The sequence below is a fragment of the Polyodon spathula genome, chromosome 27 (assembly GCF_017654505.1).
Source record: "Polyodon spathula isolate WHYD16114869_AA chromosome 27, ASM1765450v1, whole genome shotgun sequence".
Lineage (NCBI taxonomy): Eukaryota > Metazoa > Chordata > Actinopteri > Acipenseriformes > Polyodontidae > Polyodon > Polyodon spathula.
Genome location: NC_054560.1, coordinates 8,794,564 through 8,819,563, shown reverse-complemented (window position 1 = coordinate 8,819,563; position 25,000 = coordinate 8,794,564). Strand labels below are relative to the sequence as shown.

The 25,000-nt window shown below is 38.8% G+C and overlaps 3 protein-coding genes across 4 annotated transcripts; 2 read left to right on the top strand and 1 right to left on the bottom strand.

Moving 5' to 3' along the window:
• The first annotated feature begins 6 nt into the window (after positions 1–6).
• LOC121301368 (protein FAM234A-like) lies at positions 7–3,523 on the top strand. Its single transcript, XM_041230702.1, has 9 exons — positions 7–19; positions 226–344; positions 786–918; positions 1,117–1,255; positions 1,467–1,613; positions 1,875–1,956; positions 2,040–2,192; positions 2,516–2,618; positions 2,839–3,523. The coding sequence occupies exons 3-9, from the start codon at positions 861–863 to the stop codon at positions 3,048–3,050; spliced, it is 894 nt and encodes a 297-aa protein (XP_041086636.1). The 5' UTR covers positions 7–19; positions 226–344; positions 786–860; the 3' UTR covers positions 3,051–3,523.
• A 1,920-nt stretch (positions 3,524–5,443) lies between these two features.
• On the top strand, positions 5,444–8,052 carry LOC121301367 (cytochrome c oxidase subunit 6B1-like). Of its 2 annotated transcripts, none has more exons than XM_041230700.1 (4): positions 5,444–6,087; positions 6,977–7,103; positions 7,458–7,558; positions 7,831–8,052. In XM_041230700.1, exons 2-4 carry the CDS (start codon positions 6,998–7,000, stop codon positions 7,882–7,884), a joined length of 261 nt encoding a protein of 86 aa, XP_041086634.1. In that variant the 5' UTR covers positions 5,444–6,087; positions 6,977–6,997; the 3' UTR covers positions 7,885–8,052. The 2 variants fall into 2 exon arrangements, with proteins under 2 accessions (XP_041086634.1, XP_041086635.1); XM_041230701.1 differs by having other exon boundaries at positions 5,447–6,087; positions 6,992–7,103.
• A 92-nt stretch (positions 8,053–8,144) lies between these two features.
• LOC121301209 (katanin-interacting protein-like) lies at positions 8,145–25,000 on the bottom strand (the record flags this gene model as incomplete). The annotated part of the gene is made up of 23 exons (XM_041230353.1): positions 8,145–9,138; positions 9,435–9,520; positions 9,799–9,825; positions 10,015–10,175; positions 10,302–10,403; positions 10,516–10,655; positions 10,776–10,886; positions 11,237–11,301; positions 11,601–11,764; positions 13,723–13,888; positions 14,178–14,355; positions 14,538–14,607; positions 14,844–15,052; positions 15,212–15,943; positions 16,566–17,442; positions 18,777–18,914; positions 19,320–19,535; positions 20,113–20,194; positions 20,589–20,704; positions 20,920–21,092; positions 21,307–21,444; positions 21,570–21,837; positions 24,989–25,000. Coding segments are annotated over 23 exons (4,290 nt in total), but the record flags the coding sequence as incomplete, so codon positions are not given.

Sequence of the window (25,000 nt, the reverse complement as noted above, 5' to 3'; positions counted from 1 at the left end):
GCCATTGATTCCCGGAACGGTACGTACATGAAGCATGCAGTGAAACAGACCTTGCCACAGCTGGGCCAGAAGGACTGCAGTCAGACGTATGCATGGAGGGGTATAGGCATTCATGCAGCATAGAGCTGCAGATGATTTTCATAAACCGATTTTTTGTTTAGCTGTCTATAACAGATCCTGCTGTTACTATTTTGGTAATTCTTTAAAATTAAAATTCTTTTTTAGGGCAAACTTTGTGGCAAATCAACAATACACTGGGGCTGAAGCAGCCTGCTCTGACGGTCCCAGACCTGGACGGGGATGAAGTAGGGGATGTGGCTCTGATTGGGGCCAGTGGAGATGAGGTACGGCAATCCTGTATCAGTGCTTTGGGACTTGGAGAGAGACACTGTAGAGAGATTTGCTTACATTTCAGAGTGTGCCTGTTGAAACAATATGAGTATAAACAGACCCAGGGGTCATTGCCTTAAAGTATTACAGAATGTCTGAAATGCTAAGCTAGGGACTTTTGCCCTCAGAGTTATCAATCTGAGTTATCATTTGTATTAGGAGGTTACTTGCCTATCATGGCTGATCTTGGTGGAACCCAGGATAGTGCTCTACATATTTGGCCTGCATGTGTTATGGCTTCATGCCCCTCTGGCTGTGTGTTTCTGTTTACTAAGTTTAACTTGAGCTGCTTGCTGAGCCAATGTTATCAGTACAATTAATACTAAACAGTATTATTAGAAAACTCTAACCATAGTTATTGGTAACCCCTATTAATAATAACTTTTTGCCATCAGACAAAGGTGGTTATTGTTTCAGGAAAAACTGGCCGGCAGATTGGTATTGATGCAGACCCTGGTCTCAGTGATGTGATGGGCCATGTCATTCATGTCACTGCCAGTGGGTCTTACTATATTCTGTTTAAAAAAGGTAAGGATCTTCACAATTGTTGCAAAAGAGATATATTTTTTTTTTTTTTTTTTACAGATGTATTTCTTCAAGATTCATGTAAAATATATCTGCAAACCACTGTACACTGAACCTGTTTCTGTATCCTGTATCCTTAACTATATCCTATCCTATCCTTAACTATAACTATATTCTCCTTTGGCTTTCTGTTTGTGGTAGACTCCGCTGTTTATGGATATGCTCTGAAGAATATCGTTGCCATGGCAATCAAAACGCCCGGGAGTAACATTAAACTGCAGCAGGATCCCAAGTGGGAGGAAATGACCAACAGCACCTCTGGAAATGTGCCCATTTACAAGTAAGAGGTGCCCTGCTGTCAGTTCCCATTGCCACCCACCCAGGCTGGTAGGGAAATCAGCTGGGACAAATGGGGAGAAAAAAAAAAAATTATTGTATGTAAGAGGCTGGTTTATTTGTTACAATCCTACCTTTCTTTGGATGTTTTGTTGTTGCTATTTTTATTCTCTAAAACAGTAGTGTACAATTTGTTGTATTTTCTTTTGTTGCAGTTCGGGCTCTGTTCAGCACCTGTTGAAAGTGGGGATCCAGGGGAAGAGTGCAGAGAAGCTGCTGCTAGTGACTGGGCAGTGGGTGGAGCTGATAGACGGAGAGAGCTTGCGCTCCCTGTGGAGGGTCAACATCACCAAGGTTACCAGGTGGGGACACAGCCAGGGACTGGCACTGTGTTAGCAACCAGCTGTGAGGTTCCTTTAACACTGGGCTGCTGGTCCAATTCCAATCCCAGGGGAGAAGGCAGTAAACTCTAGATCGGTGGTGTAGAACTCTAATCATCCATTTCAGCCTGGGTCTTTATTCCAAGAAGGACCTAAATTAGTTAATTGCATGTGCTAAAGCTGCTAACACTGTTTTTTCACGTACTTTTTAAAAATGGTATTTCTGTTTTCTTTTGTATTTAGCGAACCCGTTTTTGGGAACTTCAATAAGGACGGTGTCCCAGATGTTGTGATTGAAGATGAAATTGGAAACGGTACAAAAAAGGTGCGAGTCTTTCCAGTTCTGTGCCAGGACCGATTTAAATTTTCGAGTGAGAGAATACGCTGATTTCCTGTGGTTTGTGGCAGGTGGTGATTCTGGATGGCAGCTCTGGAGCGATGTTGTGGGAGGTGGAGATGCTGTCCAGCTCAACAAGACCAAAGCCTTCTACATTGAACACTACAGACTACAGGTCTGCCTTCCTCTTCTGGGGGGAGATCCCTGGTGAGACAAACACCACTGTGAGTACGAGATCCCTGAGGCCTGGGGAGACCAGCTGCACATGCTTAGTTTAACTGAATGAAGAATGTATTCTACGTAGCGAACGGCATGTAGTTTGAAAGAAGGCAATCTTCAGTAGATCACCTACTGTATCCCACTCATTATTTAATGGCAGCAAATGATCAGATGCCATCAATCTGCAGTCAGATTCTTTCTAAGTCAACTCTGACGTGACTTGGGTTTTGCAGGCGTTACCAACCTAAGATCAGTGCCTTCTGGGTCTGTAGGTTTTTAAACCAGCACTGAGTTCAGGACAAGTGAATTTTTTTCCCCTTCTGTTTAGGTATCATTGAATCAGCAGCATTATTTGTACCTGCTTCATCCTTCCTTTCCCAAAATCCTTTTGGAGCTGAACAACAGCACTGAGAGCATAGCAGCTTTCAAAGGTGAGTGCACCACCACTGAGATCATTGAAATGTGTGTACCAAGGTTATAAAGATCTTACAGTGCATGTGAGGCTTTGGAGTAAATTTCTATCTGTAAAAATGTGTAAAACATTAGTGTGTGGTTGAATAAGTCGATTTAAAGGACGGCTGTTAAGATCCTCAGGGAGTGCGTGAATGATTTGTAATGTGCGATCGCTATCCCTGTGCCGTTGTCTTGCAGCGGTCCTCTTTGAGAAGAGCAGGCATGCTGGCTATGTGCTGCTGACCGGCCCCACAGAGCGGTCGGAGATGGGCAGCGTGTCACTCGCCAAGCGCAAGCTGAAGGAGGATGTCGCTGGCAGCAGGGTGGTGCGGCTGAGCCAGGAGGAGGGGCTTAGCGACCAGGAGATCAGGGACCGCTTCTTCAGGCTGCGGTACAGCAGCAGCGCCTAGAGCACTGCACACACATTGAGACTGAGGCTGCCTTCCACTCTCACACGAACGGCACAAACCTGAAACGCTCAGCGTCTTTTTATGTCCCGATGTGGACGAGTGCATTCTCACATGGAAGGTTTTGGAAGAAGACTGCAGTGTTGTGTGTTCTTGTTTTTTTTTAAATTTGTGTCATAAACCTTTCAATATAGGAATGCTAAATTAGCATATGTCAGGGCTAGGCAACTCCACTCCAGGGTTAATAGACTACTATAGGACTCCTGGTCAGGTGATCAAGTAGTTGAATTTATTGATTAAGAAGAACACAGTTGAAACATAGACCAGGGCATGCTTGCCTATATCACACTATCAATTATGAGTTATTTATTTATTTATTGTTTGGGGTTCTTTACACTGTAGCTATACAGCAATTATATTAGCTCTTCTGTTTCTGAATATTGGAGACTTCGTAATTGAAAATCCTTTTTTTTTTTTTTTTTTTTTTTTTTTTTTTTTTGAATAGTTAAGCAAATTACCTTCATTGTAGCCACCAGATATGAGTTTAATCAAAATGGGGGAATAGTAAAAAAAAATCGGATGTATCCTACTGCTTTTACACTTTTAAATTCCTTTTTTTTTTTTTTTTTTTTTTTTTAAGTCTACAGGGTGTGGGTTCTTTCTAACACTATTCATGGAGTTTCAGGTTCTTTCTTTAAAAGAGTGCTGTTAGTAACCTGTATTAGACACTGTGTTTGCAGTTTTAATTGTAGAGCATAAATCGGTCAACTCAAGGCCACATAGTTTGACACAGTGGACAAAATCTAGGAATACTATAACATGAAGCATTACGAACCAAGCTTTACATGTAAAGATTTCCATTATACACAGCTGTGAAATACAAAAATGCATTGGGCAAAAATAAGATGCATTACAATGTCCTTTTTTTTTTTTTTCCTTCAATATTTGGAGATTAATTCTGTAGTTACATTCTGAACTTCAAAAGCAACAAATTCTATGTTGCTTTTGAAGTTCCTCCAGTTTTTTTTTTTTTTTTTTTTTTGTCAATTTGATATCAAATGATTTGGATAACTGAATATTATAACTAAATATACATTTTCCTGGTGTCTTTACATCCAATAGGTACAGTATAGCACAGGTTTGACCCGCAAATCAGAACAGTGGTTTCTGGGTTGGTTACACGACTGGCAATGGGTCAGATCTGTAAGGGCGTGTAATTTGCAAAAAATGTGAATTTCAGTTTCGATCTTTAAGAATTATTCCTTCGACCCCCTGTAAGTTTAGGGTTACTTTGGGGTAACACCATACTGTCCCCACAGCCAGTATTTTTTTAATATGTTGCTTTCAGTGCAATAGTTATGAAAATAAAAGCTTTGTGGATAGTTAGTTTGTTTAAATACTATATACTGTAATATATTTAAAAGCTCTTTGCACAGAATATTGGCCTGAGGAGGGTGGACAGTTGGGACCCCTTTTACCAGCATAGACTGTTATGTTAGATCTTTGCAAATTAGCTTACTACAGGGGTGATGCTGGGCTTTAAATCAGTCCAGGATTTGGGGAATGGTTTTTATAACCATATGTGAATGTCCATTAATTATTTGGAGCAGCGCAGCTACAGCCCTGCTTTTACTGGTGGCATGACTGAGTGGTACAGCCAGGTATATGGACTGTTTTCAACTCTGCTGTGCCTTTTATTAGGATGCTAGTATTACCATGTGGATTAGACTTTGATTTTGTTTGGTTGGAATTACACTGGTACTCTCTTTGTATGAATTCCTTTTATATTATTATTTAATTGGAAGAATTCATGATGTCACTTGTTTGAAATAAATGTTTTTACTCCCAGTTAAAGCTTTTGTAACAGGTATGCTTATTCAGTTTACAGTTGGTAAGTTTATTATTATTATTATTATTATTATTATTATTGTTGTTATTGTTATTGTATAGCGCCTGTCATAGTGGACCACCACCACAAAGCGCTTTACAAGATACGAGACTAGGTTGTGTGAACTATGCATCAGCGGCAGAGTCACTTACAAGTGGGGAGGGGAGGGTGGAGGGTGTACTTTTGTAGGTTTGAAAGCACATCAACGGATCACATGACACTGATATGTATTGCATTCCCAGTCACTGTGTTTCTAAAAAGCACCTCTTGAAAATTCAGTGGCGTAGTGGTAGTTCTGGCGCATTGCATCTGCAGTAAACGATTGTCTCACTGTGGGGATAATAATACCACTGTGATAGTGTTACGGGAACTTCAGCACGCAAAAGCAACTGTAAGGCTGTCCAATAAGAACATAGCCCGTCATGCACGACGAAATAAATATTCTATACACTGAGCAGGGTAAAAAAAAAGTTTAAGGCCAGTCGAATTCTGTCGTTGTCGGCTGGGTTCAGCTGGTCCACGGTTTCTCGAAACAACCAGTGCTAAGAGATTGTTAAAAAGTTAATTTACATACTGCAACGTTGTTGCATCCACAATAATGCATTTTGTTTTGCAGTAACATTTGCACTGTAAGAGCGATTTTTGTTTTTATTTGTTCAATGCCTTAAAAAATAATAATAATAATATTAATCTAAACAGAATTTTGAAACAACATTAGACAGATGCAAGTATTATATTTGGGCTTCTTTTCACGCTCCACTCTTCGTCACAAGCGTGTCCTAAACACTTATTAACCAACTCTATACTATATACTGTTTCTTCCTTTTCCGGGTTTCATAAAAGCATTAGTAAGCATAATCCGTGGACACTTTTACAAGAAATAAATAAAATAATAATATACACGGATCAAGTCGTGTCAAAAACGATTATAGCAGGGATTAAAATACCTGTATGTACCACTAAATTATGATTTAAATATATAGAGCTTCCTTATAGACCAAGGTCACCTCCATCCGCCATACTTTAGTATTGGATTTGCACGACTTCAATTTTCCGATCAATATAAAACCCGCGCGAGGTGTCACCGACGCAGTAAGCCAATTAAACATTATCAGAGTCACAGTGATCAACTCTGCATTGGATTATAAAGAGGTAACATTACCTACTTGAAATATTAATTTCTGCTACTTATTTTGCCTTTGTTTTATCTGTTGCCTTTGGGTAGGTAGTTCGATCTGTTTCATGTACTGCAGTAAGCAACCTGTTTTTCTGTTATTTTTTTTTATTTTTGTTTTTTAAATAAAGTGTGATGTTTCAGGTGTGATGTTATTCTAAGCGTATGCTTATTTTCTTTGCAATGTTATTAACTTATGCGGGTATGAAATAGCAATAATGTAGCATCTCGGTTCATCAAAAGAATATTATATAGAAAAACTTATTGTACATACTAGCTGGGTCCTCCCTGTTTGTTTTAAGTCGTTTAGTGTAGCGCTATTAAAAGGTAAAATAACTTTGTTTGTTTGTTTGTTTGTTTGTTTTTTTAGATAATGTAGTTTAGAATGCCGCAGACAATTTCTAGAATTCTCTATCGCAAACCTGATCCAGTGGCTACGATTTAAAGCACACCGTTTCCTTGGACGAGTCTGAAAATATTGTTAACGCTATTAAAATGCAGTTAAAAATAACAAGCAAGTATGCACATTGTGCCGGGTATACCAAACCATTGCATTATTTCCATTAGTAGATTTGCCGCTAATGTTGCATAAACAACTGTGTAAATATAATCACATTGAGCCATTGATTTTCCTGCAGGTAAACCTAATTTAAATCCATTAGTGGCTGCTGCAAATGCTGCCGTAGTCTGTTAATAAACACACAATCGTGTGTTCATTATGTTTTATGTTGAACTGGGATTCTAGTGAGGGAAACTGGAAAAACCAGCGAGTACACTTATTATTAGTAGTCCTAGTAGAATTGTTTTTTTAGAGTTACAATAAACACAGTAGTGCAGTAACGGTGCATTTGTCTTGTATGAGTGCAGCTTCTCTTCTTTCAGTGAAAGATGTCTCAGGATATGAAGGAGAAGCTGGAAAATTACCGCACGGCTCCCTTTGACGCCAGGTTCCCCAACCAGAACCAAACCAGGAACTGCTGGCAGAACTACCTGGGTAGGCATGGGAGCCATACAGGAGATTCCTTTAAACCCAGCAAAATGAGATTTACAAGAGCAGTTTACGAACCTGTTATAATAACAGTAATACAAAACGTTAATAGATTAAATGAAAAGTGAAAGAGATATACTGTAACCCTGAGCTATTGGAGTTATGAGATATATATACTGTGTGTGCAGACTGTATCTGAATCACATTCAATCCTTAATGAGTTGCAGCTGTTTGTGTGTGTCCTTGGTTGATTGGATTCACAGTGAAATAATTTCAATAGGGATGTGCTGTGCATTCCAGTCCAGGAATAAAACCGTACATACTCTGATAAACCATAATCATATGTTTATTTATTTTTAGATTTTCATCGCTGCCAGAAGGCTCTGATTGCCAAAGGCACGGATGTTACCCCTTGTGATTGGTACCTGAGGGTGTATAAATCGTTGTGCCCCGTATCCTGGGTAGGTTATTTGTGTATATTATGTTCCTTAATGATAAACAGAAAACAAGATCAGCAAACACAAACATGATTTCTATCAAACAAAAAATGTCAATTTCTGTTTTTTGGGGGTTTTTTTTGCTGTTACAGTTTGTTCTTCTCTCCTCTGGTTTTTTTATGCTCTGTGAAAATAAAATAATAAAAACACAGTGGGGTGGGGCAGAGAATGTATTTTCTGTCTTGCAATTTACTGCTCATTACTAGATGTTTTCTTCCATGTCTCCTGTCTTCTAGTTGTCTAAGTGGGATGAGCAAAGGGAGAATGGGACATTCCCCGGAAAAATCTAAAACCAATTCACTAGATCCGCATCCCAAGGCGGCACCTCTTCAAGACAATGTTGGGTTGGTCAGATCTTCCCAAGAAGTTATCAAAGCTCTTGTAACAAATGTGTGATGAATTTAAAAAAGGCACCTTTTAATCTTTAAGGGTCCAAACAATAAACCTTCAGGAAATAAGAGTTTGTCTTTTTTTATTTGGTGCTTTAGTGTTTCATTACAGAAAATAATTCATTAAATAGGTAAGGGCCAGAATCTCCTGTTAACCAAGGCTGGGTAAAGGGTCCTTATTATACCTTTTAAAAGAAGGCAAGAAACAGGCTAACAGGTTGAAAGTATTTTTTTTAATCCCTACTATTCCCAGATGAATTGGTCTGTGTTTGAGCGCTGCATTAGTTAAATGAAAAAACACATAATGGACCCAAACAACCAATATAAAGCTTGCATTGCACCGCTCATATTAGTCCTACATTTGAAACCTGTCCGTGCCTCCCCAAGCCAAATAATTTGACCATTAAACAAATGAAAGGCAAATCCAGTTATTTCTTCTGGAGAACATTTTATTAATAAAAAGTAAACCTACATTAAATATACATTTATTTTGACGTTACTGATTTAAAAAAAAAAAAAAAAAAAACTCTTTACATAGAACATAATCTTTGCACCAAATATATACAAGAAAATGGCCTTGAAGCAGGAAACTCCCAAGGGCAATCCTTAATTTATCCCAAAGCACTGAGCAGAAAAGAACATTGTATACACAATAGCAGTGTTTTATTCTTTAAAGTACATGTCCATTTTCAAAATAAACTGTGCTAAGACTATGACTTTCATATAAAGTGTTGTGTGTCAAACAAATAGCAGTGTCTACCAAATGTGTTTTTAAATGTCAGCACAGGCACGGTAAATGTTCGTATTTAGTGAATGGTAATGTTCTTTACTGGTGTAAAAAGCATGCAACAGTAATGCTCTTTCCAGGTGACACTGGAGAGTTAAATGTGACACAAATATGCTGCAACAGGTACAAAAAAGCTCTTCTCCTTGAGATGGACAAAAAACCCTACAGTTACTGAGTTTAACATCTGACCCAGCCTGGCACCTCCACCCTCATCACACTCACTCAGGTTAGATGAAAATTGTCCAGGTTTGCTTTCTGTCCACATGTTATTTATCTGCATTTTGAAGAACACGTGGTTTGAAATAGTTTTTAGTATCTTCTGTTGCCCTGCTGCCCTCTGTCTGTCATGCAGGTTTTTGGTCGCAAAGCTTTGTTTAAAAAAATAAAAAATAAAAAAAAAACCAAATGTATTTTTTTAGTCATACCAGAAAATACATTAAAAAAAAAAAAAAAAAAAAAAGATAATATCCCAAAATGTTTAATGATAAAGCCTTAACTGCAGAATATTTTCAAATGTATACTTTTTAAAATTTATATGCACTTTTTCAAATGTTTTTTTTCTCCCCTTTTCCCCTAACATTGTGTAATAATATGTACATAGAGATCTTTTTCATTTTCTAGGGTTTTATCCAGTGTAATTTACTAATGAGTAGGAAGATCTAACCTGGATCTGCAGTTTGCTTGTTCTTGTTGTGGTGAACGATTTGGTTCTCATTGGTCATCCTCACATCTTGGTCTTCAACATAGTTGCTGCAAAGAGCCAAACACACTAACCTCTAAATACCAATAATGACCTACAAATAAAACCTGACGTTAACGCAAGTATGTATACACAGGTTGGCACCTGGCTGTAAATAAACACACAACAGAAAGCAAAGGAAAATCGATTATGGGGAGGAGGGAGGCACAGGAAGGTATTTGTAACTACATAAAAATGTTTCCCTTAAAAAGGAGGCTGGGTTAACACTGGGGTTGAGGGTATATGGGTTAACATTTTAAACAGTCTGGGGTTGACAGCTCCTACTTACTCTTCCTGATTCCTGCTCGATAGAGGGCTAGAGAAGAGAAAGAAATAACTATTTTCAAGAAAAGGAGCACATGTAGACAGACCTCAGGGGTGTACACTAACATTAAAGTATTATCCATTTAATTGCTTTAAATGTATACATGGTAAAAGATGACACAGGAGTGTTTTATTTCCACCTGGCTGGGAGACCACTGTGTTGAATGCATTAGTTTAGTACCTGATCACAGTTTTTTTCTCTCGTAAAGCAATTGCCTCATCGTCTGTGAACAGGATGGTGTGATATGGAACAACAGGGTCGCAGGTTGGCAGTATTCCCCGGGACACATGGCTCACTGCATCCAGAATTCCATTGTATACCAGCAGATCATCCACCAGCAGCTGGGAAAACAAAATATCCGTTTTCAGTACTGTTACTTCTCCTGCTTTGGAATTGTCCACCGCGGTTACCAATACACTAGCCACATACAGTTATAAGTAAATAAATATTGAATAGTAGTTACTTACCCCAAACTCTTTCACTCCTCTTTGAGGGGTTTTAGAATAGTTCCAGAGTTTTATCATTGACACAGTCATTGGCTGATCGAAAATAACATACACCCGATTCACCTACATGAAAATAAAAGACTTGGTTATTACTTCTTACATTTTGCAAAGATCTTGTACAGTATATGGGAGAATAATGGTGCACCAGGTGAAGGAAAAAAAAACATCTTTGTACCAAACCAGGCACGACTGGGGCCAACCACATGTGTCTTCCATCTTGGGTATTGTTTATTCCATCTATTAGTTTGTCTGGAGTCCTCACATCTCCTGTGACGCTGTCCAATGCATTCACACTGTCTGGATATGCAGCGATGTCTGATTGTGAGACTTAAAGGTACTTCAACTTTTTTTGCTTTCCAGAATTATTCAAACTATTGAAGAGAAACTTCACTTAGGTAAAGTCAATTACAAAATTGATTTCTTTCCAAAGGATACTGTTTTCTGTGAGAGTGATCTTCTCGTTGTGTTCATTGTAGAACTCCAGGCCGTTCAATCCAATGTAGTACGGGTCAGCCCAGCTTGTCAGCAGTTGCAGCTGGAAAATAACTGCCAACAACAGTTAAGGAACTGAAAATTGTCTCTTGGGCAAAGTATCCTTACACTTGCTGGGACAAACCCCTATAGGTACCTGTGCTTGAAAATCTCAGTAGTTTCATGTTTGTTAATGAAATGCTTGGGGGGAATTAACTTGCCTTTAAAAATAAATACAATTCCATGGCATGCAAGGTATTTAAAAATCATACATAAATTCAATTTAAATGTTAATATTCTCTTCCCTACTGTTACATCACTAAAGTTTTCCCGAATGCTTTTGAAAACCAGTTGGACCATCTGCAAACTGCAACAAGTTAATAAACTGTCAGCAACGTTGCACTGCCTTTTCCAAGAAAGGATACAGCCACATGGCATCAGAGGGGCTTCATAGTCCATGCTAGCCTGTTCCACACTCTTTGAGTTACCCCTGTTGCAAAAAAAAAAAAAAAAAGATCCAGTTCAAATAAGGGGTGGATCATCCATCATAAATAAAATGTTGCTCCTGTCATCAACACTTACAGTAACGAGCTGAATCTGCATATACCTTTTGCAAACTTCAAATGAAATACTAATGATTTAATTTAATTTTGGGAGGGGGGTGGGGTGGCATATGTTTGTATTGATCCAACAATGTAGGCAAAGTCTTGCACCCTGCCTACTGTATTAAATATAAGTATCTCATAAAGGAAAATGCAATACTCAACTAAGTCAGTTTATATGGTTTACCTCAGCTGCTGTTTGGTTTTGAGTCCACTGCTCGGCTGTAAGAAATCAATGAACAAGACCTCCTGGGCATAGTCAAAATGGCAGTTACCAGGACCTTTTCGTATGAGGAAGCCCTCTGGTGGTGAGATGCAAAACCCATCAAGAGTAACATGGACTAACTTCAGCTGGAAAAACACAGAATAATGCAGAGGCAATCAACTGACTTCACTCTTCTCAAAAAAGCACACATTAAAATACCTATGCATAAAATACACAAAATCATATCTGATTTTTTTTTTTTTTCAGTACAGGACAATAAAACTGATATCCTTAGGTAGCCTTTCTATAAATATATACGGAAATACTTCATTCATTTTCATCTTTCAGTTTCATCTTTATTTTCTCCCAGTTCACATTAATTTCTCAGACAGTGTCAATTCAAATATTGTTTGACATGAGTCACAGAGCATTTCTAACTGTTTACCACCTGTGTTTTTCATGACTTGTTTTTTTAACCTGTAATATAGTCCTCTAGCCACAAGATGTCAATATAGCCCCCATAGTAAGCCACATAATGAGCAATCATTAAAACAATCATCCCATTACAACACTGTATTACTTTAACCACCTGCATTGCTCATCTCATTACTACAAGGTATGTATCAGCAGATTAATAAACAGAACGCTGTCGATGGCTACAGACATTTATTTAAGCTTCAGATCCCTGTGAATACGGATAATAGGATTTCAGAATATTACTTTTTTTTCAATATTATTTCAAAGAACTCATATGTATAAACACATTATTTCTAAGTTTTAATTTACCAGTACACTTTCACGCAAATCATTTGTTAAAAAAAATTAATTAAATTTCCTTGACAACTGGATCTCATTGGGCACAAAGAGATATTTTGGATTTCCAGTGTCTGGCACTGATCCCTGAACAGTATAGTTAATATAACAATTTACTGGAATCTGGGCATTTGATAGATTCCGTAACATATGTTAGCTGTGTGGGTTTTTTTCTACATTTTAAACTTTGTTTATTTGTTAAGTTTTTTGAATATAACATAAAAAAAGGTTTTTCAAAAGTCTCACTTGTGTTTGCATGAAAAACAAAAAAAAATCAATTCTCAGCGCTTGCTCATTATATTTTGCTGTTACAAGCATCGTCAGTTGGTTAAACTTTTCTTCTTTCATGGATTGACGTTGCTCTGTGAAAATGTGTCCATATGAAGAACACTTTTTTCAGCATCCACTGAACTGACAAATATCTTTTAGCCTTTCGTACTAAACTGGGAAATAGTTTTTATGCATTTCCCCAAAATTCAGTCAAAGAAATTCCACTAACATTTCCTTTTGCATATAGCCGATATCCTTCAATTTCTGATTTACAGGAAGCATAAAACCCTGGAATACACTCTAACGGGAGGGTTTCTTTATCCAAACTACAAACTTGTTGTGGGTTGAAAATCCTTACTGCTGTCAGGAACTTGTGAGCTGGTTGAATAAAACGTGGTTTTATTCTGCAGTGATCAGGGTTGTAGTAGCTTGTTCATTTTTCATAAACTTTGTGGAAAGCTTTAACACATTGCCTGTTGATACTAGTATCTGTGCTGTGCACTCTTGTGCTGTGCTCAGTGTGTACTTATTAATTCTATAACTTTATTATACCTTTGATGAACTCCAACGTTATGGCTTTCAAACCACTGTATAAGATCCACTAGCCCCTTACCATGCGTTGCAATCAGGGAGAGTTGAGACGCCAGGTGGATATGATGCGTGTGATCTCTCAAAGAAATGTTTTTTGATTTTGTTGGTGCATCAATTTTTTCTAAAACAGCAAGTCTTGAGGTTTGCTTTTTCTTTAAACACATTGATTTGTAGAATGGCCATAAATTGTCCCTCGTAACCTAGGGGGTATTTTCTAACTATCCAGAATTTAATGTCAATTCTTGAATTATTCTTTAGATCAGTTTAGTTGGACTGGCTACCCAGTCATCTGGAGGTATAGGACTGAATTGCAGGTTAGTTCAGTCACTTTAATTCTACCGTGAATTTTGCAGGGCCTAAACCTAATGTAACAATACTTTGCCTCATAGCCATGAGCTGGCTTGAGAAAGATCCTGGGCCGTTTGCTTACCCCTCTGTAAGTATCTTCTGGTGATTTGTTGTAGTTCCAGAAGCGGAGCCCAGCTATAGTCTCAGGCTTTTCAAAAGACACAGTTAGAATGTGATCTTTCCCAGGGGTAAAAGGAATCAACCACATGTGCTCATCTTCCATGGTGACATTGGACCCGTCTATCAGTCTGTAATGACAAAATGCGGCCCTGAACAACTGGAAGAACTCTGCACAGCAAACAGATTGTAGATTCAACACCAAATCAGACTGTAGTCTGCCTGCTTTTCTTATAACAACCTTAACATGAAATATGACTATAAACTTTGAAAATCCTCAATAATTAAAATGACTAAAACAAACATCAAATATCAAATAGTTGGGGCAGTATTTTTTATTATTATTCATTCAAACAGTGTAAAAAACAGGTCAGTAGTACAATACTGTTTATGTTTTTTACGCTTAGTGCAACAACATACTTGTCTAAGGTTCTGGAATCCTCATTGTACTCTGGCAGTTCATTGAGATCCCGGGGAGAGGCGTCCATAATGTTCATGCTTAATGGAAGGGCCTGACCGTCCTTGCCAACAACCTCAAACCCAGTCAATCCCACGTAATGTGAGTCACCCCACGTCGAAATCAAATTTAATTTAAGGCCTGAACAAAAACAAACCATTCAAAAAAAAATCTATATAAAATAGTTATTACTATGATACTTTCCAAAAGATTATACTGCAAACTGACATCATTTGTGCAGTCTTAAAATTATAAGCCAGAAACAGACTTGAAACTTTTTGATAGCTGTTGTAGAGGGGAATCATCTAAAAAGTTACACTTACACTTTCCAGTATATGTTCCTGGCACCTGATTGGACACTTCAGGCAAGTGGTTTGATGTAGGATGATGTTCCTGCAGCGGAAACAAAAAAGATTGAAACATGCAAGGATTTATTATTCAATTAATCAACACAAAATATCAATGCTCTCTAGTAAAGAAGTTTCCAAGACATTGCAGGACCATTAATTTTTTCCGGGAACTAGGCTATGGTATTTTTAAGATCAGGACTATGTGATTTTTTATCTTTAAAACACCCAATGCCACATACTATTTCTAAGCTTCTTCTATTAACCCAACCTATTCCTTACCTGATGGTCCTCTGCTCTGAAGCCAGCCTGTGTGAAAGGTCTTTCCTCTCCCTCTCCGTCCGCAGTTCTGGGCCGGTTTAACTCCTCTTCATTAACTAGCCCCTGGGAACTGTCCAAATCACCATTGAAGGTGTTATCATAGTGAGACATGGCTTCTAAGATGTCATCATCGGTTGTGAACAGTATAGTGTCCCCAAACTGCTCCAGATCTGCAGAAAGAAAAACAAAGGCAGCCACTTCACAATATCATTCACAGCTATTTGCATGCATCAATAATAATTGTTAAGACACAAAAAGCTACAGTCAATAATGCACAATGCACCTTAACTAAATTATCCCATGTCGAGAGTAAAGTAAAAATAGTTTACCTCCAGACAGTGTCCCTGAAGCCTTTGCTATTTCACCTTTAAAGATACATTGTCCATCCAACAGCATCTCTACCACCCTGACCCCACGGAAGGAATGTATACGGGACTTATTGTAGTTCCAGATCCGGATCATGGCTACCTGGTGGGGGGTTTCAAAGTCAATGTAAATGACGTGTGTTCTCCCTGGAGTAAAAGGGGCCAGCCAGAGATGCATGTCATCCTGTGTCATATTTACACTGTCAATCAGATTGCTCACCACTCTGGGGTCTCGACCGTAGGCGGGCAGGATGTTAATATCAGGTGGATCTGCTCGGATACGGGCTACTTGAATGGGCTCTCCAGTGGAGCTGAAAATTTCCATCCCATTCATCCCAACATAGTGCCGATCCCCCCAGGTGGATAGGATGTTGATGACCAAATGCTGGCCACGGGGCAGTACAGGGATTTCAAATTCGTCGTCCTTGTCAGCCTCGCTAAGGGGGTCCTCCTCCAGTTCGTCCTGCAGCAGTGCCTGCCTCTGGGGTCTGGGAACTCCTGGAACCGATGCCTCTGGTCGGCCGGTCCGCTGCTGCCGGAACTCGTCGAATATGTCCCCCTCGAAGTCCATGTTGGAGATGCGCCCACGCTGGGACTGGTTGAACTTCAACAGCGAATTCCAGGACTCCAGCAATAAGTCATCCTGCTCACTGCGCCACTTGGCTCGGGAGGTGCGTTGCCTTTGACTTTGGTCATCTGGGAAAAAAACATTCATAAAGCAATTTATTTATTGGCATATACTCAAGGACTAGAGCACTGTCCAAAAATACCACAGGGTCTTAAAACGACTACAGTACTTTATAACACTGAGTACCTATGTAATGTGTCATGTAAACTATTAACCCAGTACCTTAACCCAACAGAAAATAATTCACTGAAAAACCTTTTTCTAGAAATGAAAATTAAATTCACCAGCAATCCTGGTGAATCAATTGCAGTCCTGGTACAAAAGGAAAAATAAACTATTTCAATGCTACAGCCAACCTGGCAGACAGCCAGTGAAGCAGAATAATCTGATTTGCTAAATAGAAATCCTGTCTGAGGCTGTATTCATGTTTCAGTTAGATGGCATGCTGTTCAACAGTAACAGGAACTGCTCAATACGAAGAAAGCCTTTGTGAAACAGGGCTGCTTGAGTCTCAGACAACCTTCATGCTGGTAATGGTTGTCCTGTGACAGAGCCAAACAGACAGAGACCGATGCCGTCTCCTGATTCAGGAGTGTGTGTGTGTGTAAGATTAACTGGTGCAACACATGATTTAGTAAACCATGCAAGCCACTACTTCAACCTTCAACCTCTTTGAAATATGGTACATACCGATTCTAGGAAGACCTTGTGTTCCATTGGTATTGAGTAACTCCTGTTGCATCAAGTTTCTCATTGCGCTTCTCCTGCCACTAAGGGGTCGATCAGGTTTCTGAAAAAAGTCTTCCAGCAGTGATGTGGTGTAGCAGTCCTTCTCTGCAGCCTTACCAAAAAAATCTAAATCCAGTGAGCCGTTTCTGTCATCTGCTGTAAGGAGACTCGGATCTCCATCCAGATTCCTTTCAGTGTTGGACACGGTGCCCTTACGAGTTTTTACTGGATTGCTGGACAGTTCCGGCAGCTCACAAACTGAAGTTCGTTTGAAGTCTTCATTCTGGTCTTTGGAAAGCCAAGGAGGTCTCTCTTTGCCGTACTCTGTCCCTTCCTGGCTGTCCTTGTTTATCGGTTGTAACCATGATGGTGTCCTGGAAAACGTTGACTCCACTATTTTTTTCCCTGTTGATTTTTCCAGCTGTTGTTTCATCGTTAACTCATCGTCCAAATGTGAATCTTGGTTGGTTTCAAAATAGTCACTCTGTGTCTGTCGCTCCAGTTTAGCAGCAGAAGCTAAAGTCATTTTAAGGTCTTCCATTAGGCCACCACTATCACTCTTCCCCTTGAGAATTTTTTCTCTTTCACCCTCATCCATAGAGAAGCTACAGCTGACTGAAGCACATTCCCGGCTCGGACACCTGCTACTCCAGTTTTTGCTGTTATCAGAGCTGCCTCTTGAAACAGGACTGGATAGAGCCACCTGTTTTGTGGGGCTGAGGTCAATAGTAGTGCTGTAGTCAAACACCTGGTTTCCACAGCCTTTCTCCAGCTCCCCATCGAACATCAGAATACTATCGAGGTAAACTCTAACATGTCTGGCTCCAATATCCAAATCCTAATTTAAAAAAAATGATAACATTTAAAATTAGATTTACATTTCTTTTAAACAGACTGATTTTTTTTGTACCTTGAATTCATAGACACTATATAGACTTGAGACCCATACCTTGGTTTTCAAAAGCCTGTTGAGTATTTACCGCTCCTTAGATCTGAAGTGTTTAAGAACCTCTCATATAAATTCACACATGTACCTAATATTAATGCATGAGCACCATCTAAGTGCCCACTTAAAAATACATTGGATCAAAACTGTAACTGCAACAGACTGCACTATTTAAATACAATTCATTTTCATACCGAAAGCATACATAACCAATAACTATATTACATACCTTGTCATCAAGCAAGACAACTGTTAAAGAGGTTGGAAAACTTTTAAAAGAAACATTTCCAATGCATTTCTGCTGTTTTAATGTATATTTCAAAAACACAGCAGCATCACGTTGTGTTTTGGTGTGCTATGTGTAGAAAGCACAGGAGGATAAAGCTCAGGTCATCTATCTCTAATCCAACGGTAAATCCCCTTCTGTTCCACATTCTGCCTGCCTCAGTCACAGAAATCACTTTAAGTGGTACAGTTTATAACATCAGACTCTTGTCTCCATTACAACTAAGGTTTTTAAATGCAAGATCCTCCTCTGTGTTTTAATTATGCCATTTAACACAGTCTCATAAAAAGGATTCTACATTTTTTTTCAGTTGAAAATATCCTGAGTCGTGGAGTCCGCCTCATGACTGTAATTACAAAATTACCTCTGCACTAACATTTCTGCTTGCGTTTTCCATTTGCAATTAACTTTTTTCTCCTGTACAATGAACCACATGCCTGACACAGTCTGGGCTGTGTGAGGCAGCTTGAATCAACAGATCACACTTGTTTCTTTCTTTTACTAAACAGTAAACATTTGTAAAGTTACTAATTACATCTGCAGTCAGTTGGGAAATGCCTATTACAAGTCAAAAGTCTATAATGGATTACTAGAAGAACCTAGACAGGAAAGTCATCTCTGTGGAAACAGTCATGTTTGAATATGGTCACGCGGGGCAGCAGTCCAATTCACAGTGGTATGAACCAATGAGTTTCAGTGTTGCAAATGCAGCTGCCTAGTAGCCAAGGAATAAGAGGGCTGAGTGGATTGGCAATAGGATACAAGGCCATTAGGTCAATTCCAACCACATTGAGCAGGGCTCTGTAGAATGAGCCTATAGCCTAACCATGTACTTTCTTGTTTGTTAAAAGAATATATATATATATATATATATAATCTCGACATAGCGTTTTACTACTTTCAATGCACAGTAGACAATATAAAGAAATGTGCTGCTCACATTGAGGCTCCTGTTGTAGTTCCATATTTTGATCTTGGAAATGCCTAAATCCTGCGAGCGCTCTGGATTGCGAATAATGAAATACAGCTGGACTGGCGAGTGGAAGGAGCATGTCCACATCTGGCGTGCCTTTGTGGTCTGTGCCAGCCAGGAAAACAACATATACAGCAGTGGGTAAGTGATTAAAAACAAACATAAATCAAAAGAGATGACATAATACATACATAGATATATATATATATATATATATATATATATATATATATATATATATATATATATATATATATATCAAATCTCAATTAAGTAAAATTGTGTATGCAAATGCTTGCTTGATTTGTAAACAGCTCATTGGATAGAAAACAAAGCAAATGAATTAGAGGTTAAAGTGCAACAAACATGACAATAACTCATAATATAAATCATTACCATAAGCATTTCACAGTCCTTATACACCAAAATCAGTGCACAACTGGAATTTCAAATATACAGTTACAACGTATTTAGATCAGTGGCTGAGAAGTTACAGATTTATTTACTTACTTTAGTTTTTCCATTTATTAGTGCACCTAGATCTCCGGAGTAATCTGCATTTCTGATATCAACATCATGTATAGACACGTAAAGCTTGTGGTTTTTCAAGCTGAAGAACTGCACCTCAGTCAGGCCTACTCTGCTGCAGTCCCCCCAGTTGGACAATATCTCCAGTGTCACATAGACTGAGCCTGTCACCTCGGCCCCTTTCTGAGCCTGCGCTTTCTGCCAGGAGAACAAAACAAGCTTTCATCGCCAGTCTCAATTAGCCTAGGGATGGACTTTAGAAGCAAGGAGACATGGAGACAAACGGCACTTGAGACTGAAGCGGTTTACCTTTCCAGACACTGGGTATGTGAGTGCATGTCGTAGTGTGTTACATTGTAAAAACTGCTGTAGAAAAGTCAGCTAAGAACACAAAAGTGGATTTACTTCAGAAACCTAGTTTTGAATTACATCTTGTCATGCTCCCTGTTTAGACATGTAAGAACACCAAGCAGAGTGCATTATAATAATAAAATGACAGGTGACATATTTTACTTTACTTACCCCAAATTATTTGTCAGTGTAGATATTTTGGGTAATACTGAATACTAGACTTTGTTGTCATGTTTTAGATACATGGTCAATACCATTTTGTGTGTGTATGTGTATATATATATATATATATATATATATATATATATTATATATATATATATATATATATATATATATACATATACATATACATATACATATACATATACATACATATACACTCTCACACAGCCCTGCCACAATACAAAATAAACACACTTACCTCTGTTGTGTCAATACTTTTTTTATCCAGACAGGAATCAACCTCAATTCTTTCTAGTGCCTTTAAAAGCTTTTTCTGCTGACTGCAAAGAGAACACAAAGCAAGCTCTAAAAATGTACTAATGCAGGACACCCTGCAAGGTTAGAATATTCCATTCTACTGGGAACCTAGCTCAGCCCAACCCAGGTATGTCAGCATTTTCTTTCACTTTTAAAGAACCAGGTTAAAGTCTTTGTTACTGTAACATAATCCTAAAGTCACATAGAAGTTTATGTTGATACCGAATCCTCAGATTTTGGACTTTTAGAAAGAATTTTGTGCTGAAGCAGCACAGGCACTGTATGTAAAATAATCAGTAGTAACACATGTACAGATCTTGGGTATTGGCCACATTTTAACATACACATGATAAATAAAATGGGGATGTTAGTTTAAAACATCTGTTTTATCTCAGTTATCTCTCATATGTTAGATACCTTAGTTCCAGCAATCTGATTCTCTCCATGGCCTTGGTTACTTCACTTTCTCCCACTGTCTCTGCAGAAGTAGAGGGAATTGATCCGTTTATCGCCAGAGCAGAGGATGACATCAGCTGCAGAATGGGGGGAAAAAATAAATTCTCTTTAGGTCAGTGGTAAAAGATACCTTAATACCATGCTTGGCAACAGGTCTCCTGCTAACACACCCGTTCCAAAGCTCATTTGATCACATTACCAATCTTTTCCTTTCATAAAAGATCTTATCCCTTAGGAAAAATGTTTGGCTGAACCCCACCTCTCCCTAGCCCTCCCTGCCTGCAACACTTACCAGTTTTCGATCAACTGCTTTTTCTGTTGGCATGGGCCTCGTCTCTTTCTGAATGGGTTTATTCTCCCTCTGCACTGCCTCAAGGACAGCAGAGACAGACTCCTCTGGGTCCTTTTCCTCAAACGGGGGTCTCCTAGCGGCCGACAGAGGCCTCTCTACACGACTTCCAGGCCCTAGAAAAAAAAACATTAAGGTTGTTAAAACCTTTCAAAAACAACTTGTCCTTTAGCTTTAACTAAACTGGTGAATTTGAAGCACAAACAAGCCTCTCTTAGTAGAACAACCAACTGGGGAAGTGACAAGATACACTTTCAATCCCTCCAACTTGAAATCTGTTAGCACCCCCAAATACTGCAACCCAAAACTATCAGCTTTGCAGTCACTTACTAGAGAGATCTCTGTAGGAAGAGGAGGAGGAGGGTGGTCTGTCAGATAAATTACTTTTCACCATCATGGGTTTGGTGGGAATATAAGTCTCAATGTTGTCTTTTCTTTTTGCTGTAAGCAATCGCTCTTGCTTAGTACCTGTAAAAGCAGAAAGAAAAACAATGTTGATCCGCTGCATGGCAGAACATCATCATAATTAACTGTGATATCGACAGCTTCTTAAGAACAATAGAACACACTGACATGCATACACAAAAACTTACTTTTAGGTAAAGGTCCAAAGTCTAGGACTATGAGATCTCCCGGTTCTAAGGCACATTGTTGCCTTTTTTGATCTTTTTGACTTTTGCCCCGGTTTACTCGTGAAGTTTCCTTGGAGTGCGGCTGGAGGTCCTGCAGACTCTCAGTGCTCTCGGCCACCTCTATCTGCTCCTCCACTGAATCCTCTTCAAACTCGTCCGACTCCTTGCCTGTCGAGTCCCTGCTGCTCCTCCTGAGGCTCACACTCACCTCCAGGCTCCTCCGCAACACCTGACAGGGCAGAGAAAGAAGCAATGAACCGGGCAGTAAATACACACCATTACAGGACATGCACTTTGCTTAGAAAAATAAATAAAAAGCATGCATGTTATACACACTGAGAATTGTGTTTTGAAAATCAATTAACAAACCAGAACATGTAGCTACAGATCTTATCTATTAATGAGAAAAAAAATGTAAGCAATATGGCACGACAGGATGTGGGATATACTCTAATATCCGCGTGCTCAGGGTGCGTTATAAGTCACGAGGCGAAGCTGAGTGGCTTTAACCGCCCGGGACTTGTGGATATTAGAGTATATCCCACACCCAGAAGTGCCTTACTGCGCTTATAAAATGGATCAACCAACATTACAAATAAATTAAAAAAAACATAAAAACAAGTTTTAATTAACAAAAAAGTAATTGTTATTAAAAGAAAAAAATAGTCCCTTAAAGCATATAAAAAACACAAAAATGCATTAATTAAATAATAATTTCAGATGTTGAATTGAACATACCAGATTTGTGCTACAGCTTCACAGTGGTGAGAAAGATGTTATGTGCATGGAATACCCGGTTAATTATCAAACTGACTGCAATTTACAGCTTGGTAACGTGGAGAACTACTGGGCCAGTGTTAAGAAACCATTTAAAACAATGCAGGGCACAGCAGAAGGCATGATACCATCGTACCTGGACACATTTAAAAGGTACGGCAGGAACTGTCGAGATGAATTTATAAATGTTCAGCATCAGATCACACACCTGCACAGGGGGTGGGTTCGGTGGCAGCAGGCAGGCAGACCGAAGAATGGCAACAAAACATCTTTTAACCCCAAAGTCACCTTTAAGAGGGACCCAAATCTTTTGTGAAAAGCTGAAAGTTTAAGAGATATTTTTTAAACTCTTTATTTTCAAAATGGGATAGGGAAACACCATAGTTCAGGGAGAAGGAACACAGCGATCAGAATGGCGAGTTTTGAATTTATTTGAAGACTTACTTTTGCTTTTTTTCACTACTTTAATTAATCATTGGTGTCCAGTTCAGATTCATTCAATATCTCATGTACACTTCAGTTTCCCAAAAGTTCAACATTTACATAAATCATCGGTCATGTTTACTGCGATAAATTCCAAAATGTCTGCCGTTTTTGTTTTTAAATACTAGTGTATGGATATCTGCCAGTGATTTCCCCGTTTTTGAAAAAAGGTGCCGACCCATGGTGATATGCTGTAATATCAACACTCCCGTGTGACCTGTTTTGACCAATCAGGATAGAGTATTTAAAATAACCAATACACACACACACACACACACACACACACACACACACACACATATATATACATATATATATATATATATATATATATATATATATATATATATATATATATATATATATATATATATATATACACACATACACACATTCAGTCTACAGTTTCAGTACACCTGCTTCAAACCAGGTTTTTTGAGATTATCTATGCTTTTAAATCTATAAACTTGTCTATAAGCACTTAATATTTCATTATATGATACGTGTACTTATATAAGCTGATAATCATAAGTGAATTGCATTCAAAAATTTAATTTTTAAATGAAAATGTAAATCTTGTCATTTTCAATGAAATGGTCACCCAAAGCAAGGGGATTTCAGTCTGAAGCCCAAGGCGGTTAGAAGTCTGAAATGTGTATAGCACGGTGTTAGAACACTAGCCTAAGTATAAAAGTGTCTTTGTTAGATGTTCTCTCTGAGTTAACTAGCATGTTACCTAATTAACTTTTTGTCACCAATTATGGTTAACAGGTGAGGGTCCCTGATTACTATAAATATAGGTAGCATAGGCACACGTTTGTCATTCCTGAATGTAAGGGAACATAAAATGGCAAAATATGCTCAGTTAAGCAAAGAAAAAACTTTAAGAAATGAAGGTCAATCTCTGAGACAAATCGCAAGAAATTTGCAAGTGTCTGTAACTGCTTTGGCCAAGACCATCAAACGATTTGAAGAAACTGGCACTCATGAGGACCGAACAAGGTCAGGCAGGCCAAGGGTGACCTCAGAATCAGAGAACAAGTTCATTCGAGTCACAAGTCTGTGAAACCGGCGATTAACTGCCCCTGAAATACAAGCTCAGCTAAATGCTACTAGAAGTACAGATGTTTCAACATCAACTGTTCAGAGGAGATTGCGTGAAGCTGGCCTAACTGGAAGAATTGCTGCAAAGAAACCACTAAGAGTGCAGAATAAGAGGAAGAGACTTGCCTGGGCCAAAAAACACAGAAACTGGACGTTTGAGGAGTGGAAGTCGGTCTTATGGACCCATAAGTCAAAATTTGAAATATTTGGGTCCAACCGCCGAGTATTTATAAGACACAGAGAGGGTGAGCACATGAGTTCTGCATGTGTGGTTCCCACTGTCAAGCATGGAGGAGGCAGTGTCATGGTCTGGGGTTGCTTTGCTGGTGACAGAGTTGGTGATCTTTACCAAGTCCATGGCAAGCTCAACCAGCATGGCTATCATAGCATACTTCAGAGGCATGCCATTCCATCAGGATTACGGCTAGTTGGGCAGTCCTTCATTCTTCAGCAAGATAATGACCCGAAACACACCTCAAAGTTGTGCAAGAACTATCTGGCGAAGAAGGATAGTGCAGGACAACTCAATCTAATGACCTGGCCTGCCCAGTCTCCAGACCTCTATCCCATAAAACTTGTATGGGACGAACTGGACAGAAGAGTCAAAGCAAAGCTACCCACAAGTGTCCTACCTCCTGGGAACTGCTGCAGAAGAGCTGGGAAGACATGTCGGGTGATTTCCTGCTGAAACTTGTTAATCGAATGCCTCGTGTTTTTGAGGCTGTTATTAAGGCAAAGGGTGGCTATGTTGAGGAATCCAAGATTTAGAGGCAGCTTTCAATTTTCTTGAACATTGCTTTGATACTCCTTATGTTTTGTTTTGTATATTGTAACATGTGTTTTCATTTTCAAGTATTTACAGAAACGTATATGACGTAAAACATTGTTAATAATTATTCTAAACAAATACAGAAAATTCAACACTTAAAATATAAAGTAAACATTTAGACAGCCTGCTTCAGCTTTAGCAACAATATGTTAAGTAACAACTGTTATATTTAAATGCCAAGACATACCTTTACATCATC

Excerpts from the sequence above, each read along its gene's own strand:
- LOC121301367 (XM_041230700.1), top strand. The coding sequence starts at position 6,998 with ATGTCTCAGGATATGAAGGAGAAGCTGGAAAATTACCGCACGGCTCCC. Across the intron at positions 7,104-7,457 it reads CTGCTGGCAGAACTACCTGG|ATTTTCATCGCTGCCAGAAG; the intron begins GTAGGCATGGGA and ends ATTTATTTTTAG. Across the intron at positions 7,559-7,830 it reads CGTTGTGCCCCGTATCCTGG|TTGTCTAAGTGGGATGAGCA; the intron begins GTAGGTTATTTG and ends CCTGTCTTCTAG.
- LOC121301368 (XM_041230702.1), top strand. The coding sequence starts at position 861 with ATGGGCCATGTCATTCATGTCACTGCCAGTGGGTCTTACTATATTCTG. Across the intron at positions 1,256-1,466 it reads GGAAATGTGCCCATTTACAA|TTCGGGCTCTGTTCAGCACC; the intron begins GTAAGAGGTGCC and ends CTTTTGTTGCAG. Across the intron at positions 1,957-2,039 it reads TTGGAAACGGTACAAAAAAG|GTGGTGATTCTGGATGGCAG; the intron begins GTGCGAGTCTTT and ends GGTTTGTGGCAG.